This window comes from Panicum virgatum, chromosome 2N (genome assembly GCF_016808335.1).
Source record: "Panicum virgatum strain AP13 chromosome 2N, P.virgatum_v5, whole genome shotgun sequence".
In the NCBI taxonomy this organism is placed as follows: Eukaryota; Viridiplantae; Streptophyta; class Magnoliopsida; order Poales; family Poaceae; genus Panicum; species Panicum virgatum.
Window position 1 is genome coordinate 69933849 of NC_053146.1, and position 20712 is coordinate 69954560.

The 20712-nt window shown below is 48.9% G+C and overlaps 3 protein-coding genes across 4 annotated transcripts; 1 reads left to right on the forward strand and 2 right to left on the reverse strand.

Moving 5' to 3' along the window:
• Positions 1-142: 142 nt before the first annotated feature.
• LOC120662262 (phosphoinositide phospholipase C 2-like) lies at positions 143-4106 on the reverse strand. The gene is made up of 7 exons (XM_039941440.1): positions 3401-4106; positions 2132-2267; positions 1749-2000; positions 1397-1644; positions 1090-1207; positions 752-985; positions 143-655 (listed from the first exon to the last, which is right to left on the reverse strand). The coding sequence occupies exons 1-7, from the start codon at positions 3925-3927 to the stop codon at positions 362-364; spliced, it is 1809 nt and encodes a 602-aa protein (XP_039797374.1). The 5' UTR covers positions 3928-4106; the 3' UTR covers positions 143-361.
• Positions 4107-5470: 1364 nt separating this feature from the next.
• On the reverse strand, positions 5471-8791 carry LOC120662263 (probable beta-1,4-xylosyltransferase IRX9). 2 transcript variants are annotated; one of them, XM_039941442.1, is made up of 3 exons: positions 7983-8791; positions 7437-7707; positions 5471-5897 (listed from the first exon to the last, which is right to left on the reverse strand). In XM_039941442.1, the coding sequence occupies exons 1-3, from the start codon at positions 8597-8599 to the stop codon at positions 5853-5855; spliced, it is 933 nt and encodes a 310-aa protein (XP_039797376.1). In that variant the 5' UTR covers positions 8600-8791; the 3' UTR covers positions 5471-5852. The 2 variants fall into 2 exon arrangements, with proteins under 2 accessions (XP_039797376.1, XP_039797375.1); XM_039941441.1 differs by having other exon boundaries at positions 5471-5883; positions 7983-8780.
• A 9326-nt stretch (positions 8792-18117) lies between these two features.
• Positions 18118-20497, forward strand: LOC120662266. Its single transcript, XM_039941444.1, has 2 exons — positions 18118-19863; positions 19939-20497. Exon 1 carries the CDS (start codon positions 18141-18143, stop codon positions 19824-19826), a length of 1686 nt encoding a protein of 561 aa, XP_039797378.1. The 5' UTR covers positions 18118-18140; the 3' UTR covers positions 19827-19863; positions 19939-20497.
• Positions 20498-20712: the final 215 nt, after the last annotated feature.

The window sequence follows — 20712 nt, forward strand, 5'->3', positions numbered from 1 at the left end:
CATTCGCAGGTATCGGATAAATGTGTTTTTTTTTTACAGGATTTCCCATGGGATGGTAGGGTCAACGCAATACGTAGTAGTGATCGATCAGCTTCCTGGATTCAGAATAATCATACAGTACGGAAGAAGTCAGCATGGTTTAGGCACGATGCCTTGTTATTTTTATTATTATTGTATAATAGTAACATGTTACATAGCAAGACTGTTGCATCATCCAATTCGGCAATTCCAATCCAATCTATACACGGAGAAGCCATGAAACAGCTCACCAAACTGTCATTCACACGCATATATTCGCACTAGCATATACATACAGGAAAGGGAGACGGGCTCACACCTGCAATGCAATCGTCGGCTCACTCTACGCAAACTCGAAGCGCATGAGAAGCTTGACGTGGTTGTACTTGTTCCCTTTGCGGTCGAAGAGCGCCACCGCTCGGATCCCCGGGCGCAGCTCCGACACTGGCAGCACCGTCTGCCCGCCGAAGTCGTCCTTCTCCGACATGTCGTACTCGTGCACCTCCACCCGCAGCAGAGCAATCTCCGGGACGGTCAGGGGGAAGCTGAACTCTTCCTCCCATACTGGCACCCAGTTGTCTTCGATCGCCTTTGTCTTCTTCATCACCGAGTCTGCTGGGACTCCAGCTATGCCGACCTACCATACCATACCATACCAGTGGATTAGAACAAGCAATGCTGCTTGTAACCACACTGTTGCCCAACTTAATCAGAGTTGTATATGCATACACACCCGTGCATAGAAATCTGGAGGAGAATACTGATCAAAGTGTGTCTGCTTAAAGTCCATCCGCCACCCATCGCCCATGTACACCTTGACCTTCAAGGTTTTCTTCACAGGCTGGGGTTCCCTTGGGTCAAAGACTCCCGGTTCAGTTTGCATCAAGAAATCTGGTTTCTTCACATAGCCACACCCACCATTGGCTTTATAAAATCCATGCATTAGCCAAAGGGCTCTTCCGTATCCCTGCAAGGAGGAAATAGGATTGCTGTTATATGAATGGTCAGCGAACCGATTTAGGCAAGCAGCAGCCTGTAGAATTTGGATCGACAGCTCAGGAGAAAATATACCTGCATATTGAAGGCCACCATTTGAGCACCATGCACCCAACCAAGAAATGGATTGTAGTTGGATGAAGTAACGCGAGTGCCCTTCGGGTATATCCTCAGTATGTTTCTCTGTGTGAACCTACTCGTATTTAGAGCAAAGGGGGAAAACAATTTTAGATGTTACAGTGCTCAGTATTTTCTATTCACAGTTCGGTGCATGTAGGAATATGGTATCTTAATCTCTCCCTCTTTTCTACTGCAGGCGCCCGCTGTTAAAATACAAAGAGGGAAGCTGCTAATAAGAGTAGTTATTTTATTTTATGTATACCTCACAATTTCAGTGCCATGATCCTCTGCCACTTTGGCAAGTTGTTGCTCGCTCAGACTGAGGCGCCTAACTTTATCTGGATCACTCTTCAAGGCATCAGCTAGAGAGCCTTTTGGCTTCCCTGCTCTAATAGTAATAAGGTGTTTATACTGTGGAGCAATATGTGGCTGCATTTTCTGTTCCTCCTCGTCATCGTCGTCGTCGTCATCTTCGTCGTCTCTTTGGTGTTCCGAGACATCATCATCATGCTAGCAGAGGGAACCACAATTAGTCAGGTGAAATCTCGCATAACTGATTGATTGCGCAGTGTGAAAGAAAGGAGGGTTATAAATGTAGAAGTTGAAGGCGATACCTTTTTAGCAGACTTGATCTCAGTATGAAAATCCGGTACTTCTTTACCCCACGCAGCATCATCAGCGGCTCCTTTGCCAAGGAGGAGGTCAGCATCACCCTCTTTCATGGGACCAACCTTGGCTTCAAGGTACTCTTTGGGGGGCTTTGTTGAGAGGAGGACACGACCCTTGAGCTCTTCGGGTGATGGGAATTCCTTGAGTTGATCGGTGTCAGGATAGTACAGTATGTTGCCAAATACTTGAAGAACCATCTAATAAGATTGATTATTTCCAGAAGGCCCATGTTAGAGAAGCGCAGCAGGTCGAGGAAGAAGAGGCAACGTACAATGGGGGTACTCTTGTTCGAGAAAGAAAAGCACGGCCTGCGGCCACTAGGACATACCTTGGCAACTTTTTCCTGGAGGTCAGCCGGAAGGTGGTCTTCGAGCGTTATGATGACAGGATAGGGGGACGCGACAAATGCATATTCTTTGATGGATCTCAAGCATTTGATCAGTGAAACCGGGGTGGTCAAGGTCCTATAGTATAGTATGTAAAATATAAAATGATGGAAATTGCATAAGCAATTGGGCATGCATGCATTCTTTCTGTTGAACAAAAAGTAATTAAGAACCACCACCTGATTACTTAATTACTAGTAATTAACTTGCATTATCTTAGTTAGCATTAGGCAGGCTAGCATGCAGCAAGATGAAGCAGCAAAGTTGTTATAAGAGAGATATATAAATAAAAGAAGATACAGGTAATACAGTAATGCTAAATTATATTATGAGTAAAAGCACTGCCGGCCCCTAAAATTGGCGGTGGATGTCATCCCGGTCCCCAAACTCCCAAAATACACATCTGGGTCCCCAAACTTATTAATTGGCTTACGTGAGGTCCGAATCACCTTTATCCTTGTTAAACTGCCAGCGGTCAAGCTGACTGGTTGTTGACGTGGACCTGACATGTGGGGCCCACATATCAAATCCACCTCCCTCCTTCCTCTGCCTTCCACACCATGGCCGGCACGGCGGTGGCATGGCGTTCCCCGCCGGCGCGCAGCCAACCGGTGGCGCGGCGGGCCTTGCCCACGTCCAGGGGAGCCCGGCGGGGCCAGCGCCGTGCGGCGTAGCGCAGGGGCAGCCTGCACGGGTGCAAGCCGGCAGCGCGATAGGTCTAGCCCCTCCACCCCGAACCGGCGCCCTCTCCGCCTCGGACCGGCACCCTCCTCCACCGGACTTAAGCCTGTGGTGAGGTTCCCCGCGACCCCCTCATGCTCCCCAGTCCCTTTCCCCTGTCGTGCCGCCGGCATGCGCCTGCCGCGGCCGCCCCTGCGCGGGCTTGTGCCAAGCCACTGTGCGCGGCCGGGCTGCCCTAGATGCGTGCAAGGCCCGCTGCACCGCCGGCTAGATGTGCGGAAGGTAGAGGAAGGAGGGACGTGGGTCTGACATGTGGGCCCATATATATGTCAGGTCCACGTCAACTATGAGTCAGCTTAACACATGCTAGCGGTTTAATAAGGGTAGTAGTGATTTGGAACTCAGGTGAATTAATTAATAAATTTGAACCAATTAACAAATTTGAGGATATTTGGAGTTTGGGACCGGGACGACACCCGCTTCAGGCGGTGCATTTTACTCTTATATTAGAATAGCATAGCAGACCTCACCTGCCGTGTAGGATGTTGATGTCGTCCTTGGCTGAATTTGGCCACATGTCCAGCTCGATGACCCTAACCCCTCTCTGCAGCGCCTTGATGATGGGGGCGTCGCTGCAGTCGCTGCTGAGCTGGTTGCCGGTGAGGTAGGAGTTGTGGCCCGTGTAGATGAAGTAGTGTGATAGCGGGCGGGACATGTCGTGGTGCACCTGCGGGTGGCGGATGGGCGGGTTGAGGTCGTGGGAGAAGAGGTAGCGGTGGAAGTCGTCGAGGGCGAGCAGCGGTCGGGCGAGGCGCGGGAGGCGGGCGCGGCCCGGCTGCTGTAGGCGGATCTGGTCGAGCAGGCGGTCCACCTCGGCGTCGTCCAGGGGGTCCTCGTGGCCCGAGGCGTTGAGGTAGCGGCGGAGGCCGTCGGCGCCCATGTGGGGCCCGCCGCCGGAGTGGAGGGAGAAGAGGGCGCGGACGTCGTCGGGCGGGGGGGCGTCCCGGGAGTGGAAGCGGCGCTTGAAGATGAGGCAGCACTTGTACGTGGTGCCCATGACGGCCGGGGAGGAGGGAGGGATGGAAGAGGGTATGGGAGCCTTGCCTCCTGCCTCCTCCTGGCTGCAAGGGGAGGCCGACGCCCAAGAAGACGAGAGAGAGAAAGAGACGGGGGGACGCGTGTATCTAAAACACTATAACTATCCATCTACTAGAGGATAGGAGTATCCATCACAACTAACTGCTGCATGTCGGCAGCCTGCATTTCTTATTTGTATTAGTAGTTTTTTTCCTCTCTTTTTCGATAATAAACACAAAAATAAATGATTTACCCTTATTACAAGGCACTCCTCTCTCTGGAGTCTCTGCTTGTGCTAAAAAAGGAATCTTGCATGCATAGAGTACTAAACGAAGTTTATTTGTACAATCACAGATGGGTGCAATTTTGCGCGACGAATCTAATGACGGTAATTAATCAATGATTGGCTACCGTAAAGCTACAGTAACCATCCTCTAATTATACGATCAAATGTCTTGTCAGATTCGTCTCGCGAAGTAGCACAAAATTTGTGGAGTTAGTTTTGCAAATTATCTTTATTCGATACCTATCTTGCGCTAAGCAAACTAAACAGGGCATGTATTGGCACAATCAATCAGGGGCCCACCCCCACCCGGGATGGATCAGGAGTGACTGACTCATGCTGTGTGATGTGCAGAAGAAAATTACAAATAATTCAGTAGGTACGGTTTACCACGACTTTTTCATTATAAGATGTTTCATCGATGTGGATTTCATTCTTTTTGATTTGATGATGAAAATCGGGCAGCGCTGCTCCTGCTCTGCCTCCACAGCTTCATTTAGTACTAGTCCCAGATTCATGCGGAACCAACACCTTCCACCTTGATTCAAGAAGTGAACATGATACATCCAATTGATTGCAAGGTGAGCAAGCAAGAAATGGATCGGTGTGAGACCTGAACCAAAGAATCCAACTGATCCAGGCCGCTGCAAACAAGATTGGAAGCGATTTGGTCAACGGAGGCAAGATGATTCAGCAGCGGATGGCAGCCGACGAGGGAGGCACCGTGAAAAACCCAGTAGTCTGCCGGAGCCGAGCGCCAGCCGAGAGATGCCGATGGCTGCGAGCCTTGCCTACACAGGAGCCGAGCGAGGAGGGCGCAGAAGACGTTGTCCGATCGTTGAGATACCCACGCGGCATTCATCACGGACAACGACCCATCCAATTTTTACGCGAACGGAGATATTTTAGCGTGAAGCTATTTTATAAGTCTATTAAAAAGATCTAAGACCGCCTCCAACAGCAAGAGGCAACAGCTGGCTCAAACGATATTTTTTTTCTTATTTTACCGGCTTTGGCTTCACTGGTGAAATCAGTTTAGCACTTGTGTTCTGCTACTTGCATTGACATCCTAACTTGTTTTGGCTGACCTCACAGCATTTTTTCAGGAGATTTCTTTACATAACGTATTGATGCATGTTGCAACGAGACAAAAGATAAAAAAAGAACCAGAAAAGGAGGGCGAGCTTAGGGGCAGCAAGAAAAGAAGAGGTGCGTTGCCTTGATGCGACTCAATGCATGATGATGCAATTCTCTCTGCTTTCTCTGTCTATCGACATCACATCCTAAAGGAAGGCATATAGTATACCCGATGATACATGCATATATATAAAGCGTACTCTGCTTATTATGAAGGACGATGGCCCCGCATGAATACCGTACCATACAACTTTGTTTTCAAGTTTCTCCCTTGTGCTTGCTTTCTCTCTTCTTTTTTACGATAGATGGAACTTCTAGCTGTAACACACACACACACACACACACACGCATGCATCTAATGAAGCTAGCTAGTGGTGGTTATATTACGATCTAGAAGAGCAGGAGCGTAGTGTCGACACGCCAGACCATGACTTGTGAACAGTTGGTATACTCAGGGATGGGCTTTGTTTTGTTGTAATCCTCCATCACCAACCGTTGCACAAACTTGATGGAATCCTGAACAAGAATAACTATGCAATATAAGTCGGTCATAATCGTATAATCATATTATTAATTATATATAGAAACTGCATATTTATTTATTTTATTTCTAAAGCAAGTAAGATTTCCACCTAAATTTTTAGTTTGGTTCGTCTTGTGTATTGACAGGAGTCCATCTCATATGCGAGTCGGACCAGTTAATCTTTGTCCATGATTCGATCACCTAGTATACATATCCAATGTTTATACCAACTTTATTCGTAGCAATGGACGGGCATAATTGACTAATTTACACATATTTCTAAAGAAATTAAAGTTTCTACCTAAATTTTTTGTTTGATTCGTCTTGTGTATTGACAGGAGTCCATCTCGTATGCGAGTCGGACCAGTTAATCTTTGTCCATGACTCGATCACGTAGTATACATATCAAATATTTATACCAACTTTATTCGTAGTAATGCACGGACATAATTGCCTAATCTACACATATTTCTAAAGAAAATAATGTTTCTACCTAAATTTTTGGTTTGATTCGTCTTGTGTCAGGTGGACCTTAGTCCATCCCGTCTGTGAGTTGGACCAGCCCTTTGCCATGACTCGATCACACAGATCTCTAAAAATTAACAAACCGATAATTATACGTATCCAATACTTATACCAACTTTGCCCGTAGCAATGTATGGATGTAATTGCCTAGTTATTTGTAAAGCAAGCAATGATTCCTCGATCCATCAATGAGAATACTAATCGGAACCCGAGCAAATCAATTTAAATCCCAACAGGAACGCTGACAATCAATGTCTCGTACGGCCATGTCACATCTTGTACATTGAGTAAAAGAGCACAAGATTGATGTTCACATGTAGATTTGATCATTTATCGAGTCGGGTTGGGTCAAAAAGAACCCAACACATTTTTCTTTGGCTCGTACCCGGCTTGACCTGACCATCCATCGGGGCGGTTTTTTGGCCCGAGCCCGACCCAACACATGGTCGGGTCCGGTTGGGTCTGGTCAAACCTGATTTTTTTGTGTATAAAATTTGGGTTGGGTCAGGTTGAGTTGGATTTCGGGTGAAAAGAATCGGCTAGTGGCTGACCAGTTTTTTTTATCGGGTTGAAAATTTTGGTCCGAGCCCGACCTACACATTAATCGGATCGGGTCGGATTGGATTTTTTCGAGCGGGTCGGGTCGGGTTTATCGAGTTGGGTAGCCGATGATGAAGCATAGTTTCATATAGATCTGGGAAAAATTATCCTCTAGAGACGTATGGAAAATCTAGGCCACGTTTGGTTTTATAAGTTTAAGTCATAAGTCCCGTCACATCGCATATTTAAACATCAATTAGGAGTACTAAACATAGATTTATTACAAATCTAATTTCATAAGTCGTGATTTAATCACGAGACGAATCTATTAAGTTAAGCCTAATTAGTCCATAATTTGACCACTAGTTTCTACGGTAACCATCCTCTAATTGTGCATTAATTATATTTAATAGCTTCGTTTACAATGCAATTATTTTTATATTGAGTTGACATCCTCCTATTATAAAGATGCAAAGCGTACCTGCGACTGGTCTGGCTCGGTGGTCGGGAAGCGGTCCCATCTGGCAGGGTCCCAGAGCAGGTCACTGGCGAAGGCGAAGCCGTGGACGGAGTCATCTGACGTGAGCGGGGGCGTGGGCCTGCTGAAACCCCCGCCGGCGCCGGAGGTGGTGGTGGTGGGGGCGGAGAACCACGCGGATGCAGCAGCGCCACCGCTACTGCAGAGGGGCCCTTGGATGGCCACCCTCCTCTCCTGCTCCCACACTGTCGCCACGGGCCACGCACCAAGGGTCCTGCATGCATGCATTAGTACTGTAACATTATTGGAGGAGTGGCCACCAATGATATGATTCATTATTCATGCATGAGCATCCCATGAGAGTCCATAGGCCATGCCAGCCTGCCTGCCGACACGAATTATTTCACTGCTGGGACTCCGATCCATGTCCCCATCCCCATCCATTCATTCATGAGTTATTCGACCACCGACAAAACAGTCGCAGGCCGATGGAGCGCCCGGCGACAAATTAAATTAACAAGAGCGATCGAGAATGCATCGCATCACCACCTGATCCGCCGGAGCTGCTCGAGGAGGCGGAGGTCGTAGACGTCGGCGAGGCCCGCGAAGAAGACGACGCCGTGCAGGCGGTGCTGCTCGATGTGCCCCAGCGCGACGTTCCGCTGGTGGTGGCGCTCCTCCTCCCAGGCGTCGGACGTCAAGTTGTCGGTGTAGGTGAGGTGGCGGTAGACGACCCCCGTGCGGCGCAGCAGGGTGGCCGTGGGAGGCGCCTCCCGCGCGGCCTCCACCACCAGCCACAGCACGGGCGGGGACACCAGCCGCAGCGCGTGCGCGGTGCGAGTCAGCGCCGCCGACCGCCGCTCGCGCTCCGGCGACAGCCCCGTCGTCGTCGTCACCACCAGCAGCAGCTGGGGGTGGTGCGGCTCTTCCAGGTAGCGCGCCGTCGTCTTGAGCTGCAGCAGGGCTGCCGTGTGGTTGATGGCGCGGACTGCCCGGAAGACCTGGGCGTTGGCGGCGTCGGCCCAGTCGGAAGGGGCGAGGCCGGTGAGGAGACCGAGCAGGAAGCAGAGGCAGGAATGCAGCATCGCACGGCGGAGCAGCAGGGGGCGCTTCTTCTTCGTCTTGTTAGTGGCCTGCTTACTATTGTGGTGCTTCGGCGACGCCATGCTTGTGCTTGCTTGGCTTAAAATCTATGAGCATCAGATCGATCGACTCAGATATCTACATATATTGTAGTGAATGAGCTACTGATCGAGATGGTGGGATCCATTGTATGCATATATATTTGCATCGCATGACCACCAGGCACCAGGACGACGACCCCACAGCTATAGTCGGTCATTCGGGTGCCAGGCCGGACCGGCTCAAGTGCCGAGGTCTCCATCTGGGCATGATCCAATATCCTATACGGGCTCTGCGGGTCGGGCCGGCTCGTGAGTCTATGTAGCCATTTAACCTCTTCTTTAATTCAAAATCGTTTTAAAATTTCAAATTTGGCAAAAAAAATTATTAAAATCTTTACACATTCTCATATTCAAACACTTTTATTCACACATATACATTCAAATATACATATGCACGAAGTTAATCGGGCTCCCGAGCCTTAGCAGGCCTCTTGTGCTCGGGCCGACCCATGTGCCTGGTCGAGCAGATACTTATTCTTGCTGGGCCGGACCGGTCCACATGTCGAGGCTTCAGCCACGGCACGAGGTTTGAGTCCAATTAACTTCGTGCCGGGCCAAAAAATTATGTCGTGGTCCTCGGGCCAGATGGCCAACTGCTCACACCCACCACAAACACTACTAGAAACCTAACTTAGGCCGGCAGGCTAGTACAATGGCCAACAAGCAGTTGGGGAGACTGTAGATGTCCAACAGTTAAGATGTCGCTGATGGTTAAAAGTTGAATAGTCGGTGTTTGTAATCGATAACCGACGGTACAATGATTTTTCGAGGGTCAGATGTTAACTAGTCGGGCATAATCGAATGCTACTGCTAGAGAGAAGCGGCTTCTAAGGGAGAATAAAGAGCTCCGAAAGGAAAATGATCGTTACCGGGAGTTTCAACTTGTGCAGGTAATATGTGTTGTTAATAACTATATGCTTAAAAAGATGTACTTGTTGCTAATATTCAAGTGTTAACAGGCTCTGGCTGCTAAAGGGGGGAATGGATTATGATGCATTAGCTCAGTAAATTGTACCTAACTTGGTAAGTTAAGCTCTGAATTTGTCTTCTATCACATAAAGGCTATAGTACATTCTAATATGGTCCGGAACTAGCATTCAAATAACTATATCCTATCATTCTAGAAAATAATACTCTCAACTTTTTGTGTGACTACAAGATCTGAACCTGTAACACCCCAGGTATCACGCAACCCTGAGATGCTACACTCTACACTACCAAATGCTGGAAGTTAAAAAATTTCGATAGCATAAACCTTGAAACGAGCACAAAGCAGAAGCAATAATAGATAGACAATATGTTGAAGCGTGATACTCCGATAGAACAACTCTATCTTTAACAACACTAGCAAGGGGTCCCTATCATCTCTCGGAGGACAAACCATCTTAGCATTATGGGATCTTGTAAAAGTGTAGGATGTGAAACTAACCCATTTTCTCATGCTCTCTTCAAAGGACAACCTGGGGAGGGAAAAATAAGAGTGAGATTGAATAATCTCAGCAAACAAACTACTTTAACAAGCTATTTAAACCACCTCATTTAATGTCGCAACAAGTATAGAATAGCCCTCGCATATTCACTTCTTTCTCTAAGAATTAGAAGGTCAAGGTATGAAAACATAGCATTAGTTTGTAATGAGTTACTCCTGACGAATAGTTTATGATCCCAATAGAACAATAGGAAGTCACCCCCAAAAGCCATAACATATAGGTTGCCATAACAATCGGGAAAAATAAAGTAGCATAAATGTAGATCATATCCCATAACCAAATAAAATATTATGAAAGAAATTGAAGGGCTTATGAATGGCAAGGAAGGGAAAATAAATAGTATCTTCACGATCACTTCAGCCACCTCACTAGGAAAAGTATCACTTCTCATGTTAGTTTCGATGCAACTACATTAAACCAATATCCCAGTATCCCATACAACCCACATATAGTATATCCAAATTTCGATAAGCCATAGCGCAATGTGAGACATAATTATTCATAGTATATCGCAATATACTTCATCACATCCAACCCGCAAACCCATACAGAAATGTATATAAACGCACATGAACTCCTGCCTCCATACCCATCAAGGTATGAAGATGCATCTCTATGCCAAACCAATGATGTATGCACATGGATGCATATGAGCTCCTGTCTTCATACCCAACATGGTATGAAGCTGCATCGTTATGCCCAATAAACGATGCTATACCAGTACAATCTGAACCATAGGTTCACGACATAACTCCATATGCCAATGCAATGCAATGCAACATGATGCACTGCCATAAGATAAATGCCATATCCAAATACCATATACTCAATATCCAAATACCATGTACTCCATGATGGAAAAAGAGAATAGTTCATGATAATTAATGCTGAGAGATACAAGTGGTGCTTCTGTAACATAAATAGCGTCAATCATGATTAAATAATGTAATCTCACATATGCCAAACATCAACCAAATAGTTAATCATATCACCATATCTATAGATCTCCTTAATCTTAAGGAAATAGAATAACATGTAGCCATGAGTGATTTAAACATAGAAAAGAACTCTAATTCCATAATGCAGGCGCGAAGCATATCTATCATATCAAAGAAAGAAAATAATGTTTCTAAATAGATCTAGTCAACCCAAAGTTCAATCCTTACATTTTAACACATATACCAAAGAATAGTAGGAAACTGCTTCGAACCTTACTAGTATAGTGCCCGTGTGTTGCCACGGTTTCATTTAAGGGCTGCACTTCAAAACAACCAGACGATGGGATTTTTTTCGTACTTTTTGTCTCTCACAATTGTATATTCAAGTTCAACACGTTCAGTGAGCTGGTGAATGGGGCTATCATTCAGGAGGACGCCCACCTAGCTCACAAGGCAGAGAAGAAGAGAAAGGCACCGGCAGTGGGCTCTTCGAGCAGTGCTCCTCAGAGGTTCCGCCTGGTACAGTCGGGCCCACAGCGAGCCCCCTTTCAACACCAACCACAGCAGCAGTGGGGTTATCGGCCCCCTCAGTACACACCGTCACAGGGCACAGTTAGACCTCCTGTTCCTCAGCAGAGTGAGCAGAAGGTTTGGGTGCAGCAGTTGGGGGCGCGCCCCAATTTGTTTCCGTGCTACAACTGTGGGCAGCCTGTACACTTTGCACGGAACTGCCTGATGCCGCCAAAATAGGGCCAACCGTCCAGTCAGCAGAATCAAAAAGGCAAAGTCGCTCACTCCAAACCGGGACAAGTGCATTACACCACCCTTGAGGGTATCCCGGAGGGAGCTCTAGTGATGGCGGGTACGTTTTCTGTAAACGATTGTCCCGTCACCATATTGTTTGACTCTGGGCCATCTCATACATTCATTAGCAAGGAGTGTGCCATTAGGCTCGGATTGAAAATAGAAAACATGCCAAGTCCATACAATATTCATTCGCCCGGGGGCCAATTAATTACCAACCAAATTGTCAGGCGAGTGCCTCTCCAGTTACAAGGAAAAAGATTTATAGCACACCTTATAGTACTCCCAACTCAAAGAATGGATATTATACTTGGCATGAACTGGATGAAGGAACAAGGAGTTCTTTTAGACACTAATGCACATTCTGTGCAAATAAAACCATCTGACCATGGTGCTATGACCTTATCTTTAAAGAACCTTGAGTCAACCACTTCCATTCACATTGAGGGAAAGGCTTTGGCTGACATACCAGTGGTATGTGAGTACCCGGATATTTTTCCGGAGGATTTACCCGGGATGCCACCGGATTGCAATGTTGAATTTGCGATTGAATTGCAACCGGAAACGGCACCAATTTCCCGAAGACCTTATCGGATGCCACCCAATGAACCGGTGGAATTAAAGAAGCAATTGCAAGAGCTGCTCGACAAAGGCTATATTCATCCTAGCACTTCGCCCTGGGGCTGTCCAGCACTTTTTGTTAAAAAGAAGGATCAAAGCCTCAGGTTGTGTGTGGACTATAGATTTCTGAATGCCGTCACCATCAAGAATAAATATCCACTTCCCCGGATTGATATTTTGTTTGATCAGCTATTCGGGGCCAAAGTATTTTCTAAGATTGATATCCGCTCGGGTTATCATCAGATCAAAATCCGAGCCGAAGATATTCCTAAGACGGCTTTCTCTACCAGATATGGACTATATGAATATCTGGTGATGTCCTTCGGGTTAACAAACGCTCCGGCACATTTCATGTATCTCATGAACTCAGTATTTATGCCCGAGCTGGATAAGTTTGTCGTGGTTTTCATCGACGACATTCTTATATTTTCTAAAAATGAAGAAAAGCATGCAGAGCATCTTCGCATCGTCCTTCAGCGTCTCAGGGAGCACAAGTTATACGCCAAATTCAGCAAGTGTGAATTTTGGCTCAAAAAGGTGCAATTTCTAGGCCATGTCATCTCGGAGGACGGTATTTCTGTGGACCCCAGTAAAATTCAAGATGTATTGAATTGGAAGACTCCAGAGTCTGTTTCAGAGATTCGGAGTTTCCTTGGGCTAGCAGGTTATTATCGCCGATTTGTATCGGAACTTTTCAAAAATTGCTAGACCCATGACTGAATTACTCAAGAAAGGGGTGAGATTCAATTGTGATGACAAATGTGAGCAGGCTTTTCAGACCCTGAGAAAGTTTCTGACGTCTGCCCCTATCATGACTCAGCCGGATATTACTCGGCCCTTTGATGTATATTGTGATGCATCAGGTACGGGTCTCGGCTGTGTACTCATGCAAGACCAGAGAGTAATTGCTTATGCTTCTAGAGCCCTCAGACAACATGAGGAGAATTATGCCACGCATGATCTGGAATTGGCAGCCGTGGTGCATGCATTAAAAATCTGGCGTCATTATCTTCTGGGCAACCCTATTCATATATACTCAGACCATAAGAGTCTTAAGTATATTTTCACCCAGAGCGAGTTGAATTTGCGCCAGAGACGGTGGTTAGAATTGATTAAGGATTATGACCTGGAGATTCATTATCACCCGGGCAAGGCAAATGTTGTTGCTGATGCATTGAGTCACAAGGCAAGTTGCAACTGCGTCTCAGCTACAGTTTTGCATGAAACTTTGTGTCAAGAAATGGAGAAGATGAATTTGGCTATTGTAGCTGAGGGTACTCTTGCTAACATTGTTCTCACTCCAACTCTTCGAGATCAAGTTATTGCGGCTCAGAAAGACAATATTAGCATGGAAAAGATTAGGCAAAGGCTCAGAGAAAATGACCCTCGAGTGGCATGTTTCCATTTAGATGGCAAGGGCGTTTTGTGGTTTAAGAACCGGCTGGTGGTGCCTAAGGATTTAGAACTCCGGAAACAAATTCTTGATGAGGCTCACCTTTCTAGGTATTCCATTCACCCGGGCAGTAACAAAATGTATCAAGATCTCAGACAGCGATTCTGGTGGACCAGGATGAAACGTGAGGTCACCAAATATGTGTCTGAGTGTGATATCTGTCGACGGGTCAAGGCAAGTCATCTCAGACCTGCTGGCATGCTACAACCGTTGGATATCCCTTCGTGGAAGTGGGAGGATATTAGTATGGACTTCATTGTTGGTTTGCCTCCCATGTCAAAGGGATATGATTCTATTTGGGTTATCGTTGACCGCCTCACTAAATCCGCTCATTTTCTTCCAGTGAAGACACGTTATTCATCTCATCAATATGCTAAGGTATATATGGCTTGGATTGTGAGTCTTCATGGCGTACCCAAGACAATCATTTCAGACAGAGGCTCACAGTTTGTTGCCCATTTCTGGAAACAGTTGCATGCATCTCTGGGTACTCAGCTTATTCGCAGCTCAGCCTATCATCCTCAGACCGATGGTCAAACTAAGTGAATCAATCAAATTCTGGTTGTTGGTTAGGTTCACCTTGCAAGGTTAAATCGAATCGATTCGCCGTCAGTCGCTCTCGGATATGAGCACCTTGGTCACTGCGTCGCAGCGTAGTGTTATAACGACATGATGAGTATATTTATATACATATGATGATGAACACCTTGAATTATTGTTGATTGCACCACCATGTCTGCTATAGTTTATCCATGCAAATATTAGAATAGAGTTAATTTGTATAGAATCTGGAGCTAAAATACTGAAAGTAAGGAATTTATTTAGTCGCTTTTCTGCAAAATAAACCACCAGCCAAAAACTTTGCATATCTAGATATGTGGGCTAAATTATACCCACTGGTCGGGTAAGTCTTGCTGAGTATTAGTTGCTCAGGGCTTTGTTGGAAAAATGATTTCAGGACCCGCACACGTGGATTTCTGTCCGTATTGCGCCAAGTTCGTTCGACTGGATGCGGATGGGTGGAACGTCGAGGACCCAGGCGCGTAGCTTTGGAGTGTTGGAATTGCACACTCGTGGGCTGAGTGTGTAATTCTTTGTCGTTCTTATACATTGTAGTGGGCAGATTTCATATTTATCAAACTTTGTATAAAAGACAGCTACACTCGTATAATATTATGTATTTCGAACTCGTTTTGTAAAACTCTTTGTTGTTATCGTATGTCACTCTGGTATATTTTCAAACATGGGTTGTGCTTGTACCATCTGCGCCCACCTTCGCGTGGGACTACCGGTGTTGTTTCGATCGGACGTGGGTTGAGAAAAGATCGCCAAATTAAGTCGTTAAGCTAATGCGTCCAATGTGTTCAAATGACGACCATTACGCTTAATCAGAGTTTTAATTTAACGGTTCCGTCACATATCGGCACCCTACGGCTGCAATGCGGGGTGTGGCTAGCCCGAGCACGGCACGGCGTGCAGCCGCACATGATCAGCTGTGGCTTCGCCAACGGTGAAGGGCGACAAAACAGCAGGGGCGGGTGGGGCTGCGTGGGGACGCAAGGAGGCTCACCAGGGGGTCGCGGGGTGGGGAGATTCGGTGACGAGTACGTTCTACGAACGGTGACAGCAAGCGATCTCGTGGCCGGGGAGAGCCTGCAAGGTGGGGAAATGGAGAGGTGAGTGCTCAAATCGGTCAAGGAGAACAAGAGGAAGCCGTAACCGCGAGGAGTTGAAGAGAGACTCACCAGAGACGGCACCCCGCGAGGCCGCCTCCTGCGTCGGCAACTGCCGTGGTGAGAGAGGCGTCGTCGAGCGAGGTGTAGGAGGAGAGATCGAGTCGCTCGAGCACCGGGAATGGGAGACAGGGAGAAGCAGGTGCAGGCGTGGAAGTAGGTCCCAGCAGAGCACCCGCAGCGCGCTCAAAGGGGCGGCTGACGAGGCAGCATGCCTTGCAGTCCCGCGGTCGCACAGACGGTCGAGCACCTGGCCCAGCAGGTCTAGCGACAACACCACCAATCCTGAAGCCGCTGGCCCCTACAGCGCAGTCGATGTTCCGCCCCTCTCGGCTCCCAGTCGCGCATTACACTGCAAATGGTGTGGGTTGAAATGAGTTTTATAGGTTGTGTTTTGATGTGGAGTGTGTTTGCGTGGGTTGAAATATGTTGTATTAGGTAATACGGCGGAGCGGAGCGGGTTCTATGTAAATATGGGTTTGAGTGGGTTGAAATAGATATTTTGTGCAAAATAGTTTGACTATATATAAATATCGGTCCCGTGTCGAGAGCCAGACCTTAAAATTAAAAACCATATATTTGCACCATAAAATTTTATTGAAATTCACTTAAATTTGTTGGAGATGACTAAATATGACTAGTAGGTACTATACAAAACAGTGCGGTTAGACCTACACGTGGGCCCCACGCTAAGAGACGGACCTGGAATTAAAACCTTGCATTCACACTATAAAATTTTATCGAAATTGAGTGAAATTTATTAGAGATGACTCAGTATGACTAGCAGCTACTCTGTGCAAAACAGTGTAGTTAGAACTATACGTGGACCCCACATCAAGAGCCGGATCTTGGAAATAAAATCTTGCATTTACACTATAAAGTTTTATTAAAATTAACTGAATTTTATTGGAGATAATTTAGTATGACTAGCAGCTACTATGTGCAAAGCAGTGTGCCTAGAACTACACGTGGGCCCCACGTCAAGAGCCGGAATTTGGAAATATAACATCGCGTTCACATTGTAAAATTTTATCAAAATAACTAAAATTTGTTGGAGATGACTCAGTATGACTGGCAGCTATTCTATGCAAAACAGTATGGCAAGACCTACATTATAATTTTTTTTGAAAAAATATTTTTATTGAGTTGTAACCATAATTAGACTAATAATTCATTACATTGTGAGCTGAAAAGTTTAGACTAGATTGGTGTGTGACAGTGGTGGTTTGGAGTGGAGTGAGTGATATTAATTTCTCTCATGAGAATATATTAGTGTAGGATATAGGATATAGTTTGATCTCTAATCCATTTGCGTGCAGGCGCTCAGAGGGCGCGTGTATAGATGGCCATTCGGGCGGCCCGGCCCGGCCCTGGCACGGGCCCGCCCTGGCCCGCTCTTTACCGGGCCATGCCTAGCCCGGCCCTATAACCTAACGGGTCGTGCCGTGCTAGCCCATGGGCTCCCCTGACGGCCTAGGCACAAGCCCACGGGCTACTTTCGTGCCGGGCCAGCCCGAGACAGCCCGGCCCAACAGCGGATCTCGGGCCGCCCGAAGCCCATCGAGGAGCAGACAACAGAGACGACGAGGCGCGCGGCGGCAGCCGGCGGGGGAGATGAGGAAGCGGCAGCCGGGCTCTGCGGATCCGAAGAGGCGGCGGCCGGCGAGGCATCCGACGGTTCGGAGGGGAGGAGGCGGCAGCCGGCGCCACAGATCTGAGGAACGGCGGCTATCCGGTGGTTCGGAGATGAGGAGGCGGAGGCCGGCGAGGCGGAGAGGAAGAGGCGGCGGCCGACGCCGCGGATCCGAGGGGCGGCGGCCGGAGGGAAGAGTCGCAGGGGCGGCGCCCGGAGAGGAAGAGGCGCAGGGACGAGGAGCGGCGGCGGGCCAGGCGGAGACGAGGATGCGGCGCTGCGGCGGCCGGCGGGGCGGAGACGAGGCGCGGCGGCCGCCGTCGGCGCTCGGGGCTCGGGGGACGGGGGGAGGCGAGGGGCGCTGCGTTGGGGGATGGGGGTGGCGCTCGCTGGGCGGACGTGGTGACCAGGTAAGTGGGCCGCTAGGGTTTGCAGCCTGGGAGTGGGGGGAGTTGTGTGGGCTGGCCGGCTGGGCTGGTTAGATTTTAGAGTTAGCGGGCCAACTACGGGCCGACCTGCAACTTCCGTGCCAGGCCGTGCCAGCCCACGGGCGAGGGGTGCGGCCCAAGCCCGGGCACGGGTAGCGGGCCGGGCTAGCCTGGGTACAGTTTGGACCGGGTCGTGCTGTGCTTAAGCCGGACCAAAATCGCCGTGCTTGGGCCGGGCCTATGGGCTTCGGGCTGCATGACCATGTATAGGCGCGTGGGCGTGGGCGGTGTGTCCCTCGCCTCGCTTCCATCACTCACTCCACTTTCTTGCCGTTCCCTTCATCGAGCGCTTTCCGTTCCATCCCCAAATCGACCCCCCCCCCCCCCCCGCCCCAACCCTAACCCTACCCTACCCCCGCCACCATGTCCGCCCACATCGACCTCAACAACTCCTCCGAAGCCCTGCCGCCGCCCAAGCGCGGCCGCGGCCGCCCCCGCAAGAACCCTCCGCCCCCCGCCCGCCCGCGCCCTCCGGATCCCGGCGCCCCCAGGGTCGGCGGCTTCGCGCCGGGCGACATGGTCTGGGGCAAGAAGCTCACCCACGCCGCATGGCCCGGCCTCGTCTACTCCGCCGGCGGCGACGGCACCGGCCACCACGGCCAGCTCCTCGTCTCCTACTTCGGCGACAAGGCCTTCGCCTGGTGCGACGCCGCCGAGCTCAGGCCCTACGAGCCCTACTTCCCAGTCGCCGAGCTCTACGACGACGGCGGCGACGACTTCCACGCTGCCGTCGAGGCCTCCCTCGACGAGTTCTCCCGCCGCGTCCAGGACGCCCTCGCCACCCCCGCCCGCCCCTTTGTCCCCGCCGATTTCCTCACCTCGCTTCACGACCTGGCCGCCGATCGCACCGGCTTCACCAACAGGGTGCAGGCAGCCATCGCCAAGGCGCATCTCAGGGCATTCGACGCCTTCAGGGCACTGCCGGACCCCCCCAACTACACCATTGAGCTCGGCCTGCTCCCCCTCACGCCTACCAAATCCACCACCACGGATGCTAATGACGCCGCCACGCCCAGGAGGGGCAGGAAGAGGAAGGACGAAGCCGTCAGGGATGACTCCGATGAGGACTGGGACCCCAGCAAGAAGGGGGGCACTGACTCTGAATCCGACCTCGGTTCCGACCGCAAGAGAGGGTCCAGGGGCAGGGGCAGGGGCGCTGCTGCGCCTTGTGCAAGGCCACGGGGGAGGCCCAGGAAAACCGATGCCTGCAGGGACACACACCTCAAGGATGAGGAGATGGAAGACAGACTCGAGTATCCGCCCGCTGCTGACATGCTGCTGCAGCTTCTCTCCGTTGCCGCTGATCCTGTCAACGGTAGTCATGGCTTGGTTCCTGTCATCGTTAGCTTCTTCTCAAAGCACAAGGACTCTGAAGCGCCCAGTGTTTATGAAGATAAAGAGCTGCTCCAGACTTTCGGTTGCAAGAAGGGTAGGAAAAAGTCAGCTGGGAGCTTGGGCCCAGCTACAAGTCCAGAAGCCGACAACCATCTGATCGCCGCCGCGGATGGTCAGAGGGGCCGGAGGAAGTCCGCGGGGAGCTTGTACTCAGCTAGGAAGGCTGAGGACTCATACTGGTGTGATATCATCATCAGCGATTTTGATGATGGAGATAGTGATTATGAAGGCCGCAAGAGGAAGCGCCACCCTCACAACACTAACAGGAGTGCCAATAAGAAGATGAAGCAGGAGGAGGCACCTCAAGATGCGGCATCTACAGATCATCCTCCGGCAGATGCAAATCATCCAGCTTCTGCAGATTGTCCGCTGGACGCGAAACCTGCAGATGGCCCAGCAGCCTTGATTTTACATTTTAGCAGTCCAGAAGCTATCCCTTCTGTGGATGACATCAATAGCATATTCCGCATACATGGACCTATCGTGGAGAGTGAGACTGAGATCACTAAGAAGTTGAAGATTGCAAAAGTAGTTTTCTCTAGGCGTGCTGATGCAGAGCGGGCATTTAGCAGTTCGGGAAAGTACAGTGCATTCGGTCCATCGCTGCTCACCTATGAAATTCAATACTTGCCATCCGCGCCTCAGGTTTCTTAAGTGCTGCGGTCTGAACTTGATATGCTGTAATTCAGAGGTACATGTTCTTTGACTGATGCCAACTATATTTGCTGATTCTTTTGCTTATCAAATTTGCATGGTGTGAATTCAGGAAATGCACCATGAAGTCTGGAGCAATGGAGCATTAATTGGTGTACCTGACTTAGAGTTAGGATCGCCCACTGACCAGGTCACATTAGTCACTGAGTGGGTGAGCAAACTTTAGGCTTTCTGCAGATACATGCCTGGTTGTGTGCTTGGTATCAAAGTTAGCTTATGTTGAATTATTAGATGGTAGAGTAAACTGTGCGCATCCTCCCACGTTAGCATATTATCCTTTTTGTATTGCACAGCTGTGGATCTCTCTATTATGTGGTCTCTTTAGCTATTTATTTGATTGTGCCAAGCTAGTTAAGTAGATCTGGAACTTCCATGATGGATGAGCTGAACCCGCGTTATTATCCATGGGCATATGTGATATACCTATGGTACTACGCAAGTGCATATGCACAATGGATACATGAGGAAGTGCGTACAGTGGTGCCCTTACAAGAGGCCGTTGATATTCAGGGGCGTCTTTTCTTTCTTTCTTTTAAGATAGCGCTCATGTTGTGCTGCCATTGGAGCATTGTGAATGCACTGGTTCAATTTAACGTATATGTTTGATTTGATGAATGTGATTTGGCTCTTTTGGGTCGGCTGCTTACTGTGCATTGTACAAGGAATGTGAAGCCAGGCGTACAGAAGTTTGGCAAATAGGTAGCAAAGTGTGGACATGGACCAACCATGCTTTTAACGAGTTGTGTGTTGCGCGATTGTTATCTCCACGAAATTGTTGTACGTCTGGGACCGTGCAATTGTAAATATCTTGACGTGCTTGTCAGCT

What these genes read in the sequence shown, in the direction of transcription:
- LOC120662262 (XM_039941440.1), bottom strand. Translation starts at nt 3,927, where the DNA reads ATGGGCACCACGTACAAGTGCTGCCTCATCTTCAAGCGCCGCTTCCAC. An exon ending in ATCAACATCCTACACGGCAG is followed by an intron (nt 2,268 to 3,400) that starts GTGAGGTCTGCT and finishes ACTATACTATAG; the next exon opens with GACCTTGACCACCCCGGTTT. An exon ending in TGGTGGCCTTCAATATGCAG is followed by an intron (nt 986 to 1,089) that starts GTATATTTTCTC and finishes TCCTCCTTGCAG; the next exon opens with GGATACGGAAGAGCCCTTTG.
- LOC120662263 (XM_039941441.1), bottom strand. Translation starts at nt 8,599, where the DNA reads ATGGCGTCGCCGAAGCACCACAATAGTAAGCAGGCCACTAACAAGACG. An exon ending in GAGCAGCTCCGGCGGATCAG is followed by an intron (nt 7,708 to 7,982) that starts GTGGTGATGCGA and finishes GCATGCATGCAG; the next exon opens with GACCCTTGGTGCGTGGCCCG. An exon ending in CCGAGCCAGACCAGTCGCAG is followed by an intron (nt 5,884 to 7,436) that starts GTACGCTTTGCA and finishes ATTCTTGTTCAG; the next exon opens with GATTCCATCAAGTTTGTGCA.
- LOC120662266 (XM_039941444.1), top strand. Translation starts at nt 18,141, where the DNA reads ATGTCCGCCCACATCGACCTCAACAACTCCTCCGAAGCCCTGCCGCCG.